The 22,280-nt window shown below is 37.0% G+C and overlaps 2 protein-coding genes across 4 annotated transcripts in view; both read right to left on the bottom strand.

Moving 5' to 3' along the window:
• Positions 1–8,181, bottom strand: part of LOC105564678 (sialin-like) — a 19,713-nt gene extending 11,532 nt beyond the window's left edge. For 2 of the 3 annotated variants that reach the window (XR_001009144.1, XM_012017225.1), the window contains exons 1-2: positions 7,970–8,181; positions 1,760–2,122 (exon numbers count right to left, since the gene is read on the bottom strand). Coding sequence is in view for 2 of the 3 variants with exons in the window: in XM_012017225.1 (XP_011872615.1) it covers positions 1,760–1,784 (25 nt within the window). In the remaining variant the exon portion in view is untranslated. Of the gene's footprint in view, positions 1–1,759; positions 2,123–6,961; positions 7,058–7,969 lie in introns of those variants that run through there. The other variant, XM_012017226.1, reaches the window with a different exon arrangement.
• Positions 8,182–9,564: 1,383 nt separating this feature from the next.
• Positions 9,565–20,628, bottom strand: LOC105564766 (fibril-forming collagen alpha chain-like). The gene is made up of 28 exons (XM_012017414.1): positions 20,430–20,628; positions 19,522–19,578; positions 19,301–19,390; positions 19,111–19,163; positions 18,972–19,040; positions 18,766–18,879; positions 18,094–18,238; positions 17,853–17,977; positions 17,465–17,671; positions 16,853–16,951; positions 16,590–16,698; positions 16,290–16,477; positions 15,993–16,209; positions 15,504–15,592; positions 15,276–15,437; positions 14,905–15,066; positions 14,599–14,796; positions 14,003–14,147; positions 13,621–13,881; positions 13,157–13,290; positions 12,764–13,033; positions 12,352–12,567; positions 12,161–12,250; positions 11,601–11,982; positions 11,145–11,360; positions 10,698–10,870; positions 10,371–10,592; positions 9,565–10,045 (listed from the first exon to the last, which is right to left on the bottom strand). The coding sequence occupies exons 1-28, from the start codon at positions 20,626–20,628 to the stop codon at positions 9,899–9,901; spliced, it is 4,539 nt and encodes a 1,512-aa protein (XP_011872804.1). The 3' UTR covers positions 9,565–9,898.
• Positions 20,629–22,280: the final 1,652 nt, after the last annotated feature.

Here is a 22,280-nt window from a genome sequence, read left to right as displayed (position 1 = left end):
TCTCTCTCTCTCGCTCATTCATTCACACAGAGATCTCATATAAAATATATTTAGACAGCAAGATCACATTTACGATATAGTCTTCCAGGTAATTTTCTACGCGCTCAACGCAAGTCATTCACCTCATTAACATCCTATAGAGCCGTAAGTATATAGTGTGTCCAAGATCTACCGTTGCAATTATTTTATTAATAAGAAATCTGTCGAACTAAATTTTAAGTGTTTTACATAGAAAACGAAACTCTTTCTTACGTTAGCTTATAGCTTCAAAATGAAATTTTATAATAATCTTAATTAAAGATTGCATTGTCGAAATTTGTAATATTAAAAGGTGGAAAAACTAGAAAAGAAACTGCTAAAAGTGAAAACAGAATACAAATTAAAAAATTTTAATTCAATTAAAAGAATTTAAATCTTAACAAATAAAAAATTATAAATGATAGTTTTCGTTAAAATTTCATAAAACCTAAATTAAGAAATTGACTCTTTCCAAATTCGTTATATTATCTGACTTACAATATTTCAAAGAGAAAATCATCGTTCAATATCTAGGTTGACGTTTCTGGCGCACTTTGTGCATATCGACCAACTTCGATAAATCGTGCGTACTATAAATATTGGTTCGTATTATATATATACATTTTTTTTAAGAACAGAAAATGTGCCAGCGTTGGATGACCGTGGACGAGTAACCTGCCTATTCCATAGGTCTATTTCTGCAAAGTGAACGGCACAAAATAGCGGCTCGAGTTACAAACAGTTTGAATGAAATTGAAGACTCGGAAGCGCTTGGATGAAGCTTCGGAAAAATACCAATGCATTGCACGGTGACGCGGCGTACGCGTTCGCATAATGCGACGCGCGATGTTTGCTAATTTAAATTTCCGTCCGGATCGGAATGACACGTCGCGAAGTCGTGCGTTGATCGTTCGATATAGCGCGTTGGCTATCAATCCCTGAGATTTATGCATAAAAGTGCGCGCACGCAAGTGCGGTTATATAATGCTTATCATTTTCAATGATGCTTATCACTTAGGAAGTTTTGTAACTGTAATAGAGTAATTCAAATCTGCACACATCGCTAATTGCGCGACATGTACGGAAATTACTTCATAACATCTCTCATCCGAGAAATAATGTGGTGAAGGAGATAAAGTCTTTCTCTTAGGAAATATTGGTACAAATAAGAAACAGGCATCTTTCATATTAAAGAAGTTTCGAGGAAATTGTAGTTCTTTTTGTTTTGTTTTTCAACGTGTGCAATGGCATTTTTTGTGACCAAGTCAGATCTATATATTCTATATTTGACTGCGCGAAAGTATATATGCGACTTCGGAATTTGTTTACTGAACTCCGAGGGATACTAGCCAATATATATTGGCGAAGATATCGAGCACTGACATTTGTTAGCGAAAAATTGAAACCGGTATAGTTTAAATTCCAATTATAGATTCATATCTTGATATTTTTAGACACGCAAAAATGATTTATGTATGAAAGTAAGATTACGACTTTATTAGTCGAAGGTACATTTGCATTTATAGCACATGGTGCTTACGATACCAGTACATCATCTAATAAATACTGAAACAATATGTTTCTTCGAAACGTCTTAACGATGAAACAAACTAATGAAGGTAGAAATTGAAAACCTATTCGTAGTATAAAGCAACAAAAATGAATAGTCCAATGAATAGACCAAATCGGTAGATCGGCTCGTCACATGCAGTTAATGATCCATCAATTGACCAGTACTTACCGTTGAACTTCCGGAAGAGGGCCATTTTCGCTGCTCGCCGCGAACGTACGTTATCGCAAGTGCGTTATCAGTGTGAGAACGAGATGCTGTGCGCGCGGTGCCGGCGGAGAGGAAAGTAGATTCGCACGTTCGTTTTCCTCAGCGCAGTCAGGCTCGGATTCTCATCGATCGGCGGTCGACTTCGCGACTGAGGCCGGTTTCGCTTTCCCGCTTTTCGGCGTTCAATCGATTCGCTGGCGGCCGCGTTGCGTCATGTCGCGTGCCCGCGAGCCTCCAAGTCGCGATGGACGCTCCTCCACCTTTGCCACCTACGCGTTTGACGCGCGTCGACGTCCTCCGGGGATACCTCGGTCACGAGGATGCCTGCAAAAAGAACACGCGGCATCCGCTGTTACGCTCGCGGCACGTACGCCGACCGGCGATTTCTATATTTAAATCGCGATATCGGAGTAGTCCGGGCTTGCGCAATGTTGCGTCGCGTGACCACGTGTTGGACCAAGGAAGAGTGACAGCGCGAACTCTAAACTGGAGCAGGCACGCGCCCGAGGAGCCTGAGAAATCCACGTGGAGTTTCGCCGTCAATTTCCCGATGACAGATGAAGATTGTACTCTGACGAGAAATCTGTTTGAACGAAAATATTTTGGGAAATTGATCTTTCCATTCTCGCGTTTGCGTCCAGTAAATTAATTCTCTTCTACGTTTCAGATGTTTCCGTTTATTTTCTTCTAGGAATATGAAGTATAGAGCAAATTTGCTCGTATTATGCTCTTTAAGGCCTGTGTCCACGATGCTGGGTACTTGGTCCAAGTTCTAATTTCGAGAAATGTGTAGCCAATCGACTCGCAGCTTTTATGGAATAGCCGCACGTTGATTACCCATTTCTCGGAACTTGGACCAAGTTCTAGCATCGTGGATACAGACCTTAAGAAATTTATCCACTTAGCGGAAGAGAGATAAATCTCTGAAATACCCGTGTAATTCAGTTACGCAAGATGTCGTCAATGCTCCAGTCGAGGGGTCGGAACGAATCGATCCACGAGAGTCAAAGTCGCAAAGTTAATAAAACTGTATATTGATAAATCTAGGCATCGTGTTAGAAAGATGAAGAGCGAGAATAATTGAAAAACGTAGTAGAACAGTCTCTCCCTAGCTATTTTTTTATTCTAATTAATTTTAAGTATCCTTATTTTATTAACAAATAGAGTTAAATGGGACTAGTGTGATATAAATCAAACAAACGAGAGCGTCTTTAGGTCCAAGCAAGATGTTAGTCAATTGTAATCTAAAATGCAAATTTTCATAAGATTCAACGACCTACACTGGCTAGTGTTTTTATTTAAAAAACCAATTACAACGTTTCGGCCCCGGATTTGGACCCTTTTCAAGTGTTCTTAGTGATAATCACTGCGTCATTATTCAATCATTTGGCCAATACCATTCCACTGTGACGAAATATTGGTCAAGTTAATTTCCAATTCTTTGTTAGAAGAAAGATGAGTTCGTTTAAAATACCACATGTTCGCACAATCATGTCCGGATCAGAACTGGTTTGATCCGGAACAGTTCTGATCCGGACATGATTGTGCGAACATGTGGTACTTTAAACGAACTCACCTTTCTTCTAACAAAGAATTGGAAATTAACTTGACCAATATTTCGTCACAGTGGAATGGTATTGACCAAATGATTGAATAATGACGCAGTAATTATCACTAAGAACACTTGAAAAGGGCCCAAGTCCGGGGCCGAAACGTTGTAATTGGTTTTTTAATAAAAACACTAGCCAGTGTAGGTCATTGAATCTTATGAAAATTGGTTTTAAATTACTGGCGATATATAATTTACCACTTTATCTAAAATGCGAATTCATATTTTCGATTACAATTATTGGGCTACCAATACAGCTTGCTTGGACCTAAAGGCGCTCTCGTTTGTTTATTTTATTAAGTTTCCTATTTTCTTCCTGGCCCTATTTGTACACAGAAAAAACATTGCTGCTGAATTAAAAAGAATTAAGTTGATTGAATTAAACGTCACGGACTGCCACAAACATAAATAATTCACGCAATTGTATTTGCTATGGATTTTAATTTAAAGTATTCAACTAAATATCCGGATTATTAAGATAACTGTCTGATGTTTTTTATTCATTAATACTGATCAGTTGTTTCAACGATTTTATTTCAATTACACTGATCTTGTTGATACATAATTTCTTTTTCTCGTGTATCTTCATTCCTCATTTAATCTTTATTATTTCACAGTAAAAAGAATAATCGACATTTTCAGTAATGTCGTAAATTGCTTATTGGATTTAAAGTCGCTGTATTGACGTCTATTGTACATGCTTGTCCTTATACATATTTCATCAGTCATAACATTAGAATTGCTCAAACTTGCGTAATGCTATATGCGCACTTGATAAATCTGCACTGAGAAAAATATCCGATGAAATATAATCGGATAATCCAATACATAACAACAATCGGATATATCCGATGAAGAATATGATCGGTTTTTCGGTCAAATTTCATCGGATATATAGACAATTTAATCGGAAGGGTTAATCGGAAAAATTAACCACGGGAAATACTATTTAATTTGTTTATCCGATGGAAATTTTTCTCAGTGTATATGTGAGAGTCGATTGTATCTTTTGAGAAACTGCGAGTTACTAACAAAGTTATCTAATTAGCTGTACGTTGAGAAATTCGGAAAGGATACGTTAATTGGTAAACTAGCAAACGTTTGAAACTATTACCGTGTCCACATTAATTATTGTAAAAAAATATAGAAACAAAAAGTTATCTCGAACACTCCGATCTTCCTATTTTCTTCCTTGCCCTATTTGCATCTTCATTCCTCATTTAATCTTTATTATTTCACAGTGAAAAGATTAATCGACATTTTCAGTAATGTCGTAAACTTCTTATTAAGTTTAGCGAAGACCGGATCGTTAAATTTCTACTTACCGATTTATTTAAAAAAAAATTATGTTACAGTTAACCCACGTGTGCGCGAACTGATTTGCCTAAAAAAGACTTGGAAAATATTTAAAAAACTTAACGAGTAAATCACGAAAACGACCGCGCCGGATGTAATTATTACGTGTCATGTTATGCAATATTAACGTAAGCGATATGAAAAAGTACGATAAGTCTGCCAGATTTTAACGTTCAACGACCGACCTGCGCCTCGAGTGCAATACTCCCGAGGCATTTATCTAGGGCTTTCTCCTCATTGACACTGCGCTTTCAACGCTGGATCTCTTTAAGTTACTTTTAATCCTTTGTTTGCTAATCGCGCATCGGACACGAGATAAGAAAAAAAAAATATGAAACCAAGTGTTATCTACTTGACGCTGCAATGTCATACGGGTATATGAACCCTCGTATTTAATTACAGACGTGTAAACAGCCATCATAAGAAGTGCTTTATTACATGACTAGTCGTTAGAGCGGGTAACTATAATGTGTATAAAACAATGTCGTATTTTGTCAACTTCAATTATTATATAATTATAAATTAAAATAATCATTTGGAATGGTCCATTGTAGCTCGAAAGTCGGACTTTTTCATATCACTTACGTTAACATTGCGTAATGTGGCGCGTAATAATTACATACGTTCGTCGCGGTCATTTGTGTGATTTAATCATTAATTTTCCAAATCTTTTAGACAATTCAGTCTGCGCGCACGTGGGTAAATTTATAACATTTTTTAAGAATAAATTGGTAAGTAGAAATTCTTCTTTCGTCGCCAATCCTTCGCACAGCAAGTAAACTTTGGTACCACGAAGGATGTAAAGTTAATTGAAAAATTTTATAAGCTCGAGAAAAAGAAAGCGCGTGACTTTAAATTGTAAAAATGAAATTCAAATTCGTTCTTCCCAGCTCCCTGAAAACCATAGATAATTATCTGCAAACCCTTCAATTTGCAAACTAATAAATCGAACGTTCCTTCCTATGGAAACGTCCCTGCGTCTGGTATTTCTATTACCAATGAGAGAGCACTTTATTCCAAATTGTCTTAACAGGGCACTTCCGGGTGCAGATTTCGCGCTCGCAAACACATTGTTCGACTTGTGAGTGTGTGAATCACTTCGATTGCGTATCTACGGACGGTCGATAAAATTAATCACACAACTCGCTGACACGTATTATGACACTCGTTCACACAGCTGTCTGCGGTGTATTTTTGCAAAACGAGGATTATTTCAATCGGAAAGATTCTATCGGTAAGAAAAGCTAAGCGATAACAGATAACTCTGCAATCGCGCAATTTGTAATAATGTTCAGGCTGTCGTCAGAGTCGTGTTAGACATTTCAAATGGGCTATTTCGAGCTTCCGCGAAAAGCAATTATTCGCGACCTTATGTAATTCACGCAATAAGCGTACAATTGCGGGAAAACATTACGTCATTGATCGTACGTTTGCTCACGTGATAACAACAATCAGCCACGAAATTATGGAAGAAACACGAAACGGTGAAATTCAATATTGATAAATTCGCGACCTTCTTTTACCAGCGAAGTTTCACGGTTCGGTTTTATTAGACGAAATTTTGCCCTTTAATTAATTTATCAATGCTCGTACGCGGAGAGAATTTTCTCTTGGACTTTGCACTGAAAATTATGTAATCGTAGAACACGGCATCTTGAAGAACTTTATAAGAGTTTTTCGAAATTTTACAATACATTTTACTAAGAAAATGTGTACTAATTGTAAGTATAATTACTAGTGAAATGTATGGTAAAATTTCACAGAACTCTCATAAAATTCTTTGAAATGCCGTGTCGTCCCACGATTACAATATTTTCAGGACAAATTGTTGAAGAAAATTCTCTCCGTGTAAAAACAACGTGTAACACCGTAACGCTCGCAATTCGTTTTACGTAAAATTCGATAACAATATCATTACGTTAACCTTCGAGTCGCTCGGCGCTTTTGTTCGCGAAATAATACACTTTCTAGTTTTCCTTCTTTTTCGTTTTTCAAGGTCTCGTCTATCGAAAACTCATATGTTCGCGCTGAAATTATCTGATAATTTGTACTTATCGTACGGTGGCTCGTCCTCCGTTACGTCACGTGGACGAAGGCGACTAATTATACGTAAGATAAATTTACGACGCGCTCGACGCGCATTTCCCCACGTCACGGTATTCGTGGGTAGTCTGACAAAACGGATTGATAAGTCACACCTTTTCCGCGGCGTACACGCGTACGCCTGAATTTGGCAGAGTTGCCGCGTCTAATTTTGCGTCGGTGAGAAAACACACGTTGTCACCCGCGCGAACGTCGACTCACAATGAAAAGCCGTATTCGCCAATGTGTCAGCGGGTAAACATAAATGTCACGTCGCCAAACGACAGTTCGATTTATCGCCGAAGTCGCGCCGAAGGGGGGAAAAAAAATACCATCGCTCTTCTCGGCTACGCGTTTCCTTCGCAAACGCGAATTCAACTTTACCGCGATCCTAATTGTCGCAATTATATCGATCACAAAGCCTTTCCTATTCAATTAATAATTGCAGATCGGATCCATTTATAATCGTGGCGGACCGTGGGATTTAAATTAATTTAATTCAATTTAATTCTTCGTGATACGATATTATAGAATAACGCGGAAAGGTGAAGCACCAAGTAGCTGCTCCAATGCCTACCCGGTAGTAAGAGTAGCGACAAAAGAAAAAAAAAAGCGCGCAAACTGTCTCACGATGTAAGACCACAAAAATCTGTTTGTCACAATCAAATTACGCATATTTGTTACAAATTTAAGGCTTCCGGGATATTACACGCGGCGCCACACATTTTCATGAAAATTCAACGGTCCCCCGGCGAAACTCTTTCGAAACGTCGATCCAATATCGCCCTAACAGCCGCCGCTCCGAATAGCTCCTTCGTCGCCGGGGGCAATAACGATTAAACGCAACGAGCCGCCGACGCCGCGGTAATGAGCGGCAGGAGGCCTTCCACTCTTCGGGTCGGTGGCGACCCGGAGGGCAGGACTCGTATATGGCGCGGACGCCTTTTCAGGCGGCCGGTTTTTACCCCGTGCTCGCCGTGGGAAGGATCGCGCGCGAAAAAATGGGGGCTCCACCGGGGATCGATAAAACGCAGGAAGGCACGGCGCGGCCGTCCGGCGGGCCGGAGCGCGGTCGAGAGCGAGAGGAGCCACACTGCCACGTGTATTTTGCGACCCGTTGTTACCTGGGTGTTACCGTCGAGTCGACCGCGTGCGAGCGCGCCGCTAACGCAGCTATGACCCTCGCGGACTCGCGTCTCTCCCGGGAACGTGGGACGCTCCTCGAACGCGAGTAGTTCCACACTGTGCACAATCAACGACACGAGCACCCGTAGCGCGAGCGCCGTTGGAGTACGACTGAATTGACGGGAGTAAAGGCCCTGCCGCGCGGCACCGCGCGGCATCGCCGTGGTCGCTCTCCCCGTCCGCCCTTCGCCATCGCGTTCGCGGACGAGTGGCCGGAGGATGGCATCGGTTGGATCAGGGTAGCGATAGTGTATCTTTGCTCCTAGAGTGGAAGCATATATAAATAAAACGAGAAGTTTCGCGCGAATGTAATAATTTCATGGGTCGTAATGGTGGACGTGCAATTTTTTCACGCGGAAACTTACATGCCTCCTACCCAGGCGTCGAAATACACGTAGTCGATGACGTTGTGAATTTCTTTTGTAAAAAATTATAGTATAAATGTATTGCAGTATCGTTGTGGTGTAAATTGTAAGTCTTACATAATTGATGCAGTAATCGTTGCACGATACTTGTGTACAATTGTGGCGTTTAATACAAGCAAAAAGAAGCACCGAGTGTGTTTTCTATAATTAACGTGATACTTTTAACGATGTATGTTAACAGCGTTGGAAAAGAAATGTATAATAAATTTATAATATGTAGTTAAGATTGAATAATAAATATATTTTGGAAATGTTTTTACCGCTTTTTACCGTTGATATCGCTTTAAACAAAGGAACCAAGGAAAATGGTCGATGTGACATCAAATTGACGTCATCCTGACTTTTCATTTTTCCTTGACGGAATATCAATTTGGGAACATAACTGCGAACGTAAATTTTGTATACGCGTAGTGCAGATTTCGTTCTCACGCCGGGTGTCACATAGTTTTGATACAGCACTGGTCGGCGTGTTTGATGTGACGAGGAAAGTTCCATCCACGCATGCGTCAACAGTAGCTATAGGATGGAATCCATGATTAAATGGAACTTATTCAGCAGATAATGTAGTTCCCGCATATTTCTTTTAATGGGCCTTTAGTTAAAGTGAATACGTTCTTTTCGGCGCGCTCCTTTTTACGTTGCTGAGGCAACATTCATAGTTTATATACAAAGGCGAAGGGGAACGAGAGAAGAGATAATTTACTATGAAGAACTTCGCTCTGTCTAATTAAAGGAAATATACTGGAATTAGGATCCATTAAGAGATATTAATACGTCGCGGGAAGAAATAAAACATTATAAGTTAGCGAAAGACATTGAGCACTACAAGAGATCTCGACGCGGAGGGCTATTAACGAAATACTGTACAGGCGTAACTTTGATTGTGCACAATTTTATTTTTCCTAAATAGCTGCACGGAGTAAAAATGGCATAAATGAAACTTTTATTTATTATTATGTACACAAAAATACTTTGGCACTGTGCGCATTAAATAAACTAAATCCAGTTGTAGCGCAAATGCTTTTATACGTCAGTAGTTAGGCATCTAATACTTGATTGAGTAACGTTTAAGTACTCTGAGAATTTTTTAAAAATTAATATATATATTATATAATATATAAAATATCCGAGTGATATATGTCTTTCGTATCTTTGTTAAATTTAACTTTGCATTCGTCCTAGGAAGAAGAGATTCTGTAATTAACTTAAGAGAAAATTTTATTAAATATCCCTAAATAGTTTTTATTACTCTTGAGAATTTGAGTAAAATAGCGACACAGAACCATTATGGATTAAATTAAGTGATGTTTAACTGCCACTTGAGATAAAATTGACATACCGTCATTTTCGTAAAATTAGAAGAAAATTGTTTTCTCAAGATTATACAATGAAACGTGACGGTGTTCTAGGCATGAGATAACAGTCGCAAGGTCGTATTTTGTCTTAATCGTAACAAGCTGCACCAATCTCTATGGAAAAGCTCTGTTCGGCTTTTCCGATATCTCGCAAAGCCACGTCTAAGATAGGAAGTCTCACAGGTTTGTCCGTTTCGTATGAAATAACAGTTTTACCCCAATGATTTTGATGGACCTGCAAATATACGAATAAATTTTAGAACGTATCTATTGGCTACAAAATACAATGTTTCTAGATGCAAAGAGCACATTGTAGATCAGGCTCTACTGAAGTTTAAACAAGTGTCTGTATTCTAATATGACTTGAGTCGAATTTAACAAAATAATAAGTAACTTTACTTATTTATGAAATTAGAAAATTATTAAAATATAAAATAAAAAAATATTTTTTTTAATGATATTTTTAGATTTTCTGTTTTCAAGGTAAAAATAGAATGATTAAATTGAAATAAAATTGCAATGTTAAAACTATATTATATTATATTTGAGAATTGGCTTACCCTGCATTCATCCATTATCATCTCATATCTAAGACGCTGATTGCCTCGTGGTGTCAATTCAATGTCATTCCAAGCCAAAAACTTCAAACCCTTTCTGTATGTCTTTTTCTCGTAATCGAAGTAGGCCACACTATTTTTGCAATAATACGTGATGTTCTGATTCGCGTGTTTCGAGAGCAATTGCAAGAAACCGATTTGATTACTGTCTGCCTTGTATGTAATCTAAAATAATTAAATTTATTTTATAAACATTTATCTAGTAAAGTGTTATATTTTTTGTTGCAACAATTAAAACCCAGAATTAGAGTACATAGAATATAATGCAACCTTCATGCCGCTATCTATCTCGCTTAGCCAGGTCTCCTGTTGATCAGTGATGTGAGTGATTTCTGGTAAACGCGATGGATTCGGTAGAATACAAGTTGCACGCTTCTCAGCATCGCAATACACCAAGATCGCGTCTCGAACATCTCCTTCGTTTGGATCAATCCAGTACTCGCCTGTTAATGATGCACACGTTTATATTAATTTTAATATTAAAATACGAAGTGTATTAGTACTATACTTTTATCACTCTTAATCTGTGCTTTTAATATTTGCGATTTTAATTAAAATTTTCTTTAACTTGAATTTTTCCTGAGAAATTTAATAAATTGTCATATACATATCTAATACTCTTTTATATTATTTTACATATTTTACATTTTTAATTTCTAGGACACAAAATTCAAAAATTAAAATGAACTGAGAGTATAGAAGTTTCTTAAGATTCACCAGATAATTTGTCCGGGTAAGCAATAAATAGATCTCGACAGGTTTTAGCAGGCGAATTCTTTTCACCATCTGGCTTCACTAATTTTTGGAACGACGATTTTAGATTCTCGTAAGCCTTCAAAAGTAATTCTCTTCGTTCTTTTTCGGTGATATCTTTACCAAACATTCTTGGCGGTTCATCACCAAGTGGATCTGGTCCTTTAGTTTGGCCTTGCCCTATAATAAACAATTTTTTCAACTTTATAATAATCGATAATTTATTAAATAGTTTTTAATTTGATTATTTTTATTACATTGAAAAGAAATTAAATAACAGAAAAATCTAAGTAAATCTAAAAGAACATTTGATTCCGATGTTGTGATAACTTTAGACATGTTTAATATTATGTAATATTTGCTAATTAATTAGATCACCTCTAGAAAAACATACCATTATTTGAGTCAATTGAAACATACCTAGAAGCGCTGCTAGAGATGCAGCATCGTAACCGAAACCTACTTCTCCAGGAGGACCAGGAGGTCCAGGTGGTCCTGCAGGACCCGTTAGTCCATGTCGACCTTCTTCCCCAGGTGGACCTCTGGGTCCGGGATTACCTCCAGGTCCGATAGGTCCTGGATTGCCCTCCCGTCCAGGATTACCTCTAATACCTGGCTCTCCGTCTTTACCAGGAGATCCTGCCAAACCAGGTATACCTTTTTCTCCTACTAAACCAGGAGACCCAGGTAAACCTTGTAAACCAGTAAATCCTCGATGTCCCTTGGCCCCTTTCTGCCCATCTTCTCCACGATCCCCTTTCGTACCTTCAAGACCTGTAGGGCCAGGTTTCCCTCGTGGTCCCTAAAATGTTATAGATGTGTACAGGATTAAATTTACATGTAAGTTATTTATACTTAGAAGAGATTTAATTTTTCTTGAACGTTGGTTTAGAATTAATTTAAAGAAATATTTAAAAATTTATTTTTAATTAATTAATCAAATGATTAAAGATACATTAATTTAATTGAAAGTATATTACCTGTGGACCTTCCACACCTTGCGGTCCTGTTTCACCTTTCAAGCCACGTTCTCCAGTAAGTCCGGTAGGTCCAGTAGGTCCAAGTGGTCCCTATTAAAAGAAATAAATTATTACTGATATGCTGGTACTTTATTATATTTATTATATATACTATATAAGAAATAAAAGAGAGAGTAAAAATCATAACACACTGGTATTCCAGGAGGTCCTGACGACCCTGTAGCACCAGGTACTCCAGGCGGTCCTTTATCACCTGGTCGACCTCCTATACCTGGGGGTCCTGGTTTTCCAATTGGTCCTTCCGGCCCTGCTTCTCCTATATGTCCAGGAAGACCTGGAGGGCCTATCAACCCGGGAGGTCCGGCTGGACCTTCCGTTCCTGGTTTTCCAGGTTGCCCCGTTTCACCCTGCAATAAAGATAAATTATTTTTTATCAAAGTATTTAATAAACAACTTGTACTACATGATAATTATATTTATGTCATATATTATATGTATAAATGCTACAAATTTATATATATATAATAGTATAATAAAGACATATAATAAAAATATAAGTAATTAAATACAGAGAAACTTGTTTAAGTATATATTTTTACTTACGGGAGCTCCGCGTAATCCTCTGTTTCCTATAGGACCAGCAGAACCAGGTAAACCTGGTGTTCCTCTCTCGCCAGGCGAACCTTGTGGTCCTTGAGAACCCATCGGCCCCTGAGGACCTGAGGATCCGCTTTCGCCTTTAATTCCATCTATTCCAGGTGGACCAGGGTTACCCATCGGACCTGGATTTCCCGGACGTCCAATATCGCCAGTGTCGCCTTTAATACCGGGCAATCCAGGAGCACCAGATGGTCCCACATTTCCTGGGGGTCCCTATAACATTTTTAGTTCAACACTTCATTCTTTAGCCCGTTCAATGTTTTATTTATCTTACAGAATATACTCGTCCCATCAGTTTATAAAACTTTAATATGACTCGGGAGTTTAATGACTTACTGATGGTCCAACATGTCCCGTGATACCAGGTGGCCCCATTAAACCAGGTTCACCTCGTGCACCAGATTCACCTCTAATTCCCTTAGCACCGGTAAGTCCAATTGGTCCAGGTAATCCGGCTTCGCCGCGACTGCCTGTTAATCAAGGTACAATAATTTATATATTTTGTGTACATATAAAAATAATTTCATTACGTACTATTATGCAAATATCAGTACGTAATATATTAAATATGACATGTATATGTATGTACAGTATATAAATAATAACTAAATAATAACTAAATAACTAATTATATATATATGTTGTAATAAATAATGAGTAATATAATTATATTTATATATAATAACATAAAATATTTCATAAACAATTTATTGAAAGTATTATTAAAATATTTATTAGTTATTTAGTAATTATTTGATATAATTATTAATTATATCAATTTAGAATTACTTGTTTATTACCAGGAAGTCCCAGATTTCCTTGTTCTCCTTTTAAACCCGGATAACCGCGATCGCCTTTCAGACCAGGAAGTCCAATTAATCCTTGTGGACCTGGAAAACCTTGCAAGCCCTGTAATCCATGAGGTCCTCTCTCTCCTGGATTTCCAGGTGCGCCGGTCTCTCCAATAGAACCAGGAGGACCTGGATCGCCTCGTTCAGCTGGTTCTCCGGGAGAGCCAGGAGGTCCAACTTCTCCTTGTAGACCACGCTCTCCAATATGTCCTGTCATATTTAAATGAAAGTAATATTAATATTCTTTAATAAAGATATTGTATTAGATGTTAATATTCAACAAATATATTTAAATAATGCTGATTTAACTATAAGTAACATTAAATACTACCTGATGGACCTTCGGGGCCGATTGGTCCAGGTGTACCCCTCTCTCCTTTCTGTCCAGGTTCTCCGGATAATCCTCTCACACCAGGAAGTCCTAGTAATCCCGGTGAACCAACACTTCCTTTATCTCCTTTAAGTCCTGGTAAACCCTGAAATATATATAAAAATATATAGAATATAATACGAATATAAATAAATAAAATTCATATTTTTCATAGTAATATATAATATACATTATGTATAATCGAATACGTATAAAATGTTTAAAGCCAATGAATCAGATAATTCATAAATTTGCTGTAAATAGAAAGTTACATTCAAATTTAAAAAGAGTAAGAATTTTAATTGCCAAATACGGTCAACAAAAATCACTGATGTTATTAATTTATTAATTACTTCTGGCGACTTTAAGAATATTCTTACTAGTTTAATTTAAAAGTTTATTATTTTTATTAAAATTAATTTTAAAGAATAAAAATTAACATATTGCAAACACTTTTATTTTCAATTATATAAAAAATTTTGTCGTAACTTTGAACGCTTTTATATGTAATGACATACTTATATAGATAAATAGATAAATAAATAATGATAACATACAATTAGACCATCAGCACCAGATTCCCCGGTTTCTCCTCTAGGACCCACAGATCCAGGAGCTCCCGTGAGTCCTCTTTCTCCCGGAAGTCCTCGCTCGCCTCTATTGCCGATTACTCCCGGCGGACCGGGACGTCCTTGTACTCCTGCTTCTCCGTCCTTGCCTGGAACACCCGGATTACCGGCAACTCCTGGAAGACCCTGTGAAAAGTGCAAGATTTATTTACATTATTTGCATTACATCGCTTCATCCTTCACGTTATGAGAAATACAGTCTCTTTTACATAATGTGATTTCTATGTTACGTACTTGAAAACCTCTAGGACCTATAGATCCCGGAGAACCTCGCACGCCATCATTTCCCGGTGGACCTGGTGGACCCTGTGTTCCTGGAGCTCCTTCTTTACCGATATCTCCTCTCGGACCAGGAGGACCTGGATTGCCTGGCTCACCATCTTTTCCTCGTTCTCCCTAATATAAAAGTTTGAAAACTTATCATAAAATTAAAGATATTATTTGTGTTAATATTTGTCAATGTTAATATTTGTATTAATACTCATATCATTACGTTTTCTTTTTGTTTTGTTTATGAAAATATAACAAAAATATTTTCGTATGTAAGTTATATTAGACTGTATCAGCTGGTATGTTTTTATTAAGAGGAATGAACAATCAATCACAGGATAGCCTCTCTCCCCTGTTGGTCCTAACGGTCCTGGTAGACCCTGCAGTCCAGATTGTCCTTGTTCTCCAGGCTTACCATCCGCACCTTGAATTCCACGTTCTCCAGGATTGCCTGGTTTCCCAGGAGCTCCGGGCCTACCCACTAAACCACGTGCACCCTGAAATTTTTATTCAATAATTATATATCCATTATAATATTTTTAACGTAACATTACGTAATATACCTGTAATCCTGCAGGTCCAGGTCGTCCAGGATCTCCAGCGGTGCCTTTCGGTCCAACAGGTCCCGCAAAACCACGATCGCCAGTTTGCCCTAACAATTATTTATAATTTCGATTACTCGTAATTATTGTATTTATCATGTTACGAAAGTAAAATATGTTGTGTAACTGATGTTGTCGTAAATTAAGAGAATTTTTTAAATTCTACCATAAATAAAAGCTTGAAGTTAAAAATAAAAATTTGGACTGACAATGAGTAACATTGGACAAAGATATAAATTAAAATATTATTTTAATAACTATTATAAAATATAAACAATTTTTTCTTCTACTTATAATTCCGTTTTTTATAAAAAGTAGAATATAGCAAAATATAATTCAATTTATAACATTCAAGTTATTATTCATAAAAAATACAAAAATTATGATTATAATTTAAGATTATTAAATATGTATAGACACTTAAATTTTACAACGTATATCAAGCAATACCTTGAGGCCCGACAGGACCATCTTGGCCAGGAAGACCACGAGCTCCAAGTGCGCCACGTTCTCCAGGCGGTCCTGCAGCGCCAATTGGTCCACGCATTCCTCTCTTGCCCCTTTTGCCCTCTGTCCCAGGAGGTCCCGGAAGTCCACGCGGACCAGGCATTCCTGCATCACCTTTCACTCCAGCATCTCCTTTAAAACCTCTTTCACCAGGAAGGCCCTGCACAAATATCGCCAAGATTTTATATGATCTAAAAAATAACTTCGATAATTCTTAAATGGTATGCTAAGTATGCCTACAGGTGCTCCTTTAGCGCCAGGGACACCAGAATTGCCCGGTGTGCCGGGTTGACCTCGAGCACCTGGAAAACCGGGCAGACCAACGGGTCCTATCGCTCCAATGACACCCGTCTCACCGGGTATTCCATCTTTGCCTTGAGGACCTTGTGGACCAGTTTCACCAGGTTGTCCTGGGCGGCCACTTTCGCCTTTATTATAAAATATTAATTAAAATCAAGAAAAATACAACTATCTCCTTAGTGTAACAGTGTTTATTAAAAACTCAACAACATTATTTAAATAAGAATTAAAATGTCGTACCTCGCGGACCTTGCAAACCCTGACTTCCTGTTGGTCCTTGCACTCCTTGGTCACCTTTAACTCCAGGAATGCCTGGAAAACCTGGTAAACCAGGTTTACCGATAGCACCCTAAAAATAATGTTAATATACACGTTTATTAACATAATCAACAAGACAAAAACATTATGAAGATGAATCAACATCTAGAAAGAATTTCTCAAAGATATTTAAAGTATGCCTTAATCAATCTCTAAATTGTATGTAACTTGAATAATTAGCTTACGGGTTGTCCAGGCGGCCCAGCAATTCCATCGAGGCCTCTCAACCCAGGGGGACCCGGTGGACCTTCTCTACCTCTTTCACCACGAGGTCCTGCTGGACCCTACGTCAGCGATAACCAACATTTGCGTAGAAAAGCATTTTATGACTTTTATATGTTTTTAACAGTAAAATGTACTACTACATGATTATACATATATTTTTATAATTTATTTAAATCTCATATACATATTGTGGCGCGCATCGGAGAATGTTGTGCACACTGTGCCGGCTCGCGCCCGTCTCTCTATCCCGCGCACTCGTCGCACTCGCGCCGCGAGGAAATAAAGAAATACCCTCTCTTACAAGGAAAACCGCAAGGGAAGCTTCCCCCAGTGAGAAATGATTCGTCGATCGATGTCGAAACGATGTATTGACGTCAATTTGACGGTATCGATGTCGATTCGACATCGTTTTGACATCGATCGACAAATCATTTCTCATTGGGCCGCAGCTTTTTCTTGCCGCGGCAACTTCGCACAGTGGTGCGCTTCGGGATGATCGCAATCCAGCGGGCGCAACAATATATACATACATTGTATATTATATATAAATTCCGAAAGTGACATTTACGTACCATTGGTCCTACCGGCCCCATCGACCCAGGCGAACCCATAGATCCTTTTTCACCAAGAGCTCCTTGCTCACCCTTGGCACCGTCCAGACCTGGAAAGCCACGATGACCTTTTAACCCTGGAAGCCCAGGTATCCCTGGAGAACCACGTGGCCCTACAGGACCAGGTGATCCCGGTGGACCAGTTTCGCCATCTTCTCCACTGACACCCTGTCATTAACAAAACATAAAACGTCATTTAAATATAATGTATAATATACTTTCATACATGTATTTACATATATGTAAATACAGTAAAAAATACTTGTAAATAAAATTAAATAAATCAATGTAGGAAAACACAAAATTCCAAAGAAACTAAATAAATAAAAGTACTTAAAAATAATCTTACGTCCTTTCCAGGTAATCCTGGTAAACCCCTAGGACCTGGCATGCCATGAGGGCCTGAGGAACCCAATTCACCGGTTTCACCTCGTGTACCTTGAAAACCTTGAGGACCAGGAGCACCAGGCGGACCTAAATCGATTAGATAAAATTGTTAAAACACTTGCTATTAAAAAAAGATTATTATATAAGAATAAATAAAATTATCAAAAGAATTATTAAAATTATACAAGTATTATATTGCCTACCTGGAGGGCCTCGCGGACCCATCGGGCCTACTTGTGCCTGAATGTAAGGTAATGTCTCTGGTCCATACAATGACGCCGCTGCACCTGTCGGACCTTTATCTTCACTTGCTTGAGACAAAGCCAATTGTCGATAATATAGAGATACCTATTATAATCGACATTTATAAATATGTTACAAGTTAAAATGATTATATATTAATATTACATAAATTATGTAACTCATATATATTGACCCTAGTAGCACAATATATTGACACAATATTGGGAAATTATGTAAATCTGGTATTCTCAATATTGGTCCAATATTGTAAGATGGACGCCCTTCTCTTATTTAGCCAATATGTCTATTTAGTAATATTGGTTTAATATTGTAGTAATATTAGACCAATATTCTTATTATATTGTTACATATTAGCCAATGCACTTCTAATATAAATCTAATATTATAAATAATTATTATTGTGAAATATTTACATTTATTCGATGGCCAATATTGGCTTTACGTTGAACAATATCGGCCAATGCATTTCTAATATGACCAACATTGGACCAATGTTTAGCCAATGCGCTGTGCTACTAGGGGAGATTATTATAATAAATGACTTATGCGTATCGCCATTTAAATAATATTAAAAATGAATAAACAGTATTAAATTAATAAAACTTTCTTACATCGGGTACAGGTCCTGGAGCGCCAGGTGATCCGGGAGTCCCAGGTGTACCTGGTTGTCCAGGAAATCCCGCATCACCAGGACGACCAACATCTCCAGGTCGTCCAGGTGCACCCTAATGTGTAAATATACTTTTGTAAATTTTTATACAAACAATTTTTTAGATAACTGTTTATTATAATTATAAATTTACAAACTATTACTTACTCGTGGTCCTGGTATAGCCACGGAACTATATATGTTACTCTCACCTGGTAAAATTTCAGTAGATGAAACCTGAAGAAAATACACTAACAATCACTATTCTCTGCCCACAAAATTCGATTTCCTTAACTATTTTTATTACCAAATAGTTTGTGCTTTCTGAGTGATCCCGTTCAGATGTGGGACTGGTCCTCTCTAAATTCGTAGAATGCAAATAGTCAAAAATCAGATTTCAGAGAATGCGAACAAAAAATTTTGTTCCAATCATCTACCTATTCTCTTTCACTTTCACTACAAAATTAATCTTTTTTTTTAATTAACTACGCACATACCATGATCATAAAATTGAGTTGTCGTGGGAGCCGGTAAGTCTGTAGGTGTTTCTCGTCTCAAGAATGTTTCTGTCGGTGTTTCGGACAATCCTATATTAAATAATTACGTATTATTGCTCATAATAATTGATTTAACTATAATAACTATTGGAAATAATAATTTATAAATTTATTAAAATTATAATAATTTGAATTGCATTATAATACTCTCGCACGCTTACCTGAAAGTCGCGTGACAGCTGATGGCAACACTAATGGTGGTACCGTTGTTGCCGTCTCTATAGATAATTTTAATATTGTTACTAAATCGAAAAAACACTAAAAGATTATGATCGTTAGCCGCAACTTATTCTTGCAACAATAATCGTGCAAATTTGACACAAGTCCATAAGATCGGAACATTGTATTATAACGCCTTTAGCATCCGCGAGGAAGTAGAAGCTAAACCAGAAGTCATTTCTAGCTACGGGTCATATTAAACTGCATTTGCAGTTAATAGATTGAAATAAATGAAATTAATTAGATTGCTCTGATTAAAACAAGAGATTAATTGTTTCATATGGCGCCTTAACGAGATTGACCTGCGACCTGCAACAAGACTTCCGGAGTTTCAAGACAATTGTCGAATAACTGTTCTCCATTTAAAACTACATTCTTGCTTATTTCTAGAAAAAATTACTTTGTAATTATGATAATTAAGTAGAACAATAATATCATTATTAGACAAACAACACAAAAAATGATACAAAACTTTAAAAGATTTTGAAAAGTAAGAATATCTTTAATCTCTCAACTTAATCTTAATAGAAAGATTTTGTTTTATTTATAAAACAATTCTAATTTTATTTGTTTAGTGTTAATTTCATTATAGAAATAAACTAACTTTCTACAGATTGTGTCAATCGAAGTTTGTTTTCACACTAAACAAGAATCGAGACTTGTCGTATTCTTTATATTCTAATATTAATCATTTTTTTAAATTCTTAAACGTTGCCTGATATATGTATGCGTCCTGATAAGGAAGAAAGTAATAAAAAAGGTATTGTTAAATTAAAAATTTCTCTTTTTCTCTTTTGTTTCTTTTATTTGTCACATAGTCTAATTTTTTCGGAACTCACAGAACACTCACCGTTCTTTTCCTCGTATTCGTCGTAGTTGCCGTAATAATCATATTCATAATCGTTGCCAGCTTGCTGAGCTTGATGTTGCTGCGGCTTGGATCGTTGTTTCCTCAACCGATTCTTCACGGCGTTCACTTGATCCGGCAAGAGCAGCAGCAGCTGGACCACGAGGAGCCCCGTGATCAGCTCTAGAGCCTGCCGTCTCATCGTGAAGTTCCTCTATTCGGTAGGGGTGGAAAAACTTCACTAGAAAACGAAGAAAGTATAGATCCTAGTCCCGATTCGCCTGCATCGCGAGGCTGAGGACAACTAGACTCATAACAACCGGCGTGTCATCTATTTAGCAGATGCTCTGCATGATGTAGGGGAGATCATCCTCCATTTTACAAGATGCACGTGGTTCTCCCGCCGTTTAATTCCGCGGCCACCCTCTCGCCGTCCGTCCTTCTAATTTATTACGTTTAGACACGTTTTCGTGTCCTTCCTTCCTTTCTTTGCTTTCATTGTCAATAATGTGCTTTTTCTCTTTTATATAGGGAAGAGAAGCAGAAGAGTTACTTGTCTGAAAGAAACAGATATGTACGTAAGATTTTACATAAGAATAAATGACTCTTACTAAGGGATAAAGCTATCCGACAAATCTTTTCAAACTAAACCTTGTTTTTAAAGAATATTTAATTTTCAGAAATAAATCATTTATATATAATTATTTAATTTTTTATCTTTCGCAGTTTTGTCTAATATACATATATTATATATAAAATATTATCAAGCTATACATATATATTAATTTTTATTTATATATTTGTACACATTTATATATAATATATATTATATACATTATATAAATATTAAATACAATATATGATAATTGTGTAATCTCGACAAGTAATATCAATAAATAATTTATTGGGAGAGGTCCGGATCAATACATACATATAAGACATTCTTTTTTAAGTGTACAAAATTATATTTTTTCCTTAATGAATATATATATAATATTTAGCTGTAAATTAATTTCAAATTAATTTTACATAATAAATAATATGCTTTATCATTTGCTTTATCTTAACATTAAATATTAGTCTCGTCCGTGAATATTCTTAATAAATACCACGAAATGAAAAAACTTAACGGTAAAGATGTTAAACTTAACTGTATTTGAATATGTCTTCGAAGTCCTCGCTAAATAATGTCGCGGTAAATTCATGGAAGCTATAAGAGAGCATGTCACACAGTATTGTCACTGTAGAACCATTATTCCGCGTATTGTCAGAAGCGATACGACACTGCACAATCGAGGTCGTCACCTTACGCTTAAGGGTTGCATGCGACATGCATCATGGCGCCGTTGTCATTACACCCGATTTTTTAATTAAGCATAAATTTTCTGTGTTGCGGCGGATCGAGGTCTCTTGAAGTCTAATCGTGAGATAGATAATCCGCACGTATTCACTCTGGAAAAGTAATACAAAATTTATTCTCCGCTCATATTTTTATCACCCTTTTTTCGACTGTCATAAAAATTAACGATTCATTTACATTCGCTCTTAATAAGTAATTAACTATCTTACAAGAATAACTAGCATTAGAACAATTTGAATACAACTGAATCGTTTATTACAAGAAATATAACAGCACAAGATAAGCTTAGAAATTAAATTAAAAAAGCGCTTTTATCGAGAAAAGTTATTTTCTATAATATAAGAATTGAAACACAAATGATCTACGGTACGCATTCTGATTTCTTTTTAATAATTTTATTTAATCAGAGACTTTCAGAGGAATTTACAAAGCTTGGTGAAGCCTTCTGGTACCAAGTAATTCATTTTGTTACGAGCACCACGTACGCATCCTTG

Source organism: Vollenhovia emeryi, unplaced genomic scaffold, assembly GCF_000949405.1.
Source record: "Vollenhovia emeryi isolate VEMERY1.0 unplaced genomic scaffold, V.emery_V1.0 DF939160.1, whole genome shotgun sequence".
Classification (NCBI taxonomy): domain Eukaryota; kingdom Metazoa; phylum Arthropoda; class Insecta; order Hymenoptera; family Formicidae; genus Vollenhovia; species Vollenhovia emeryi.
The sequence above is the reverse complement of the archived record's forward strand: the minus strand, read 5'-3'. Positions and strand labels throughout refer to the sequence as shown.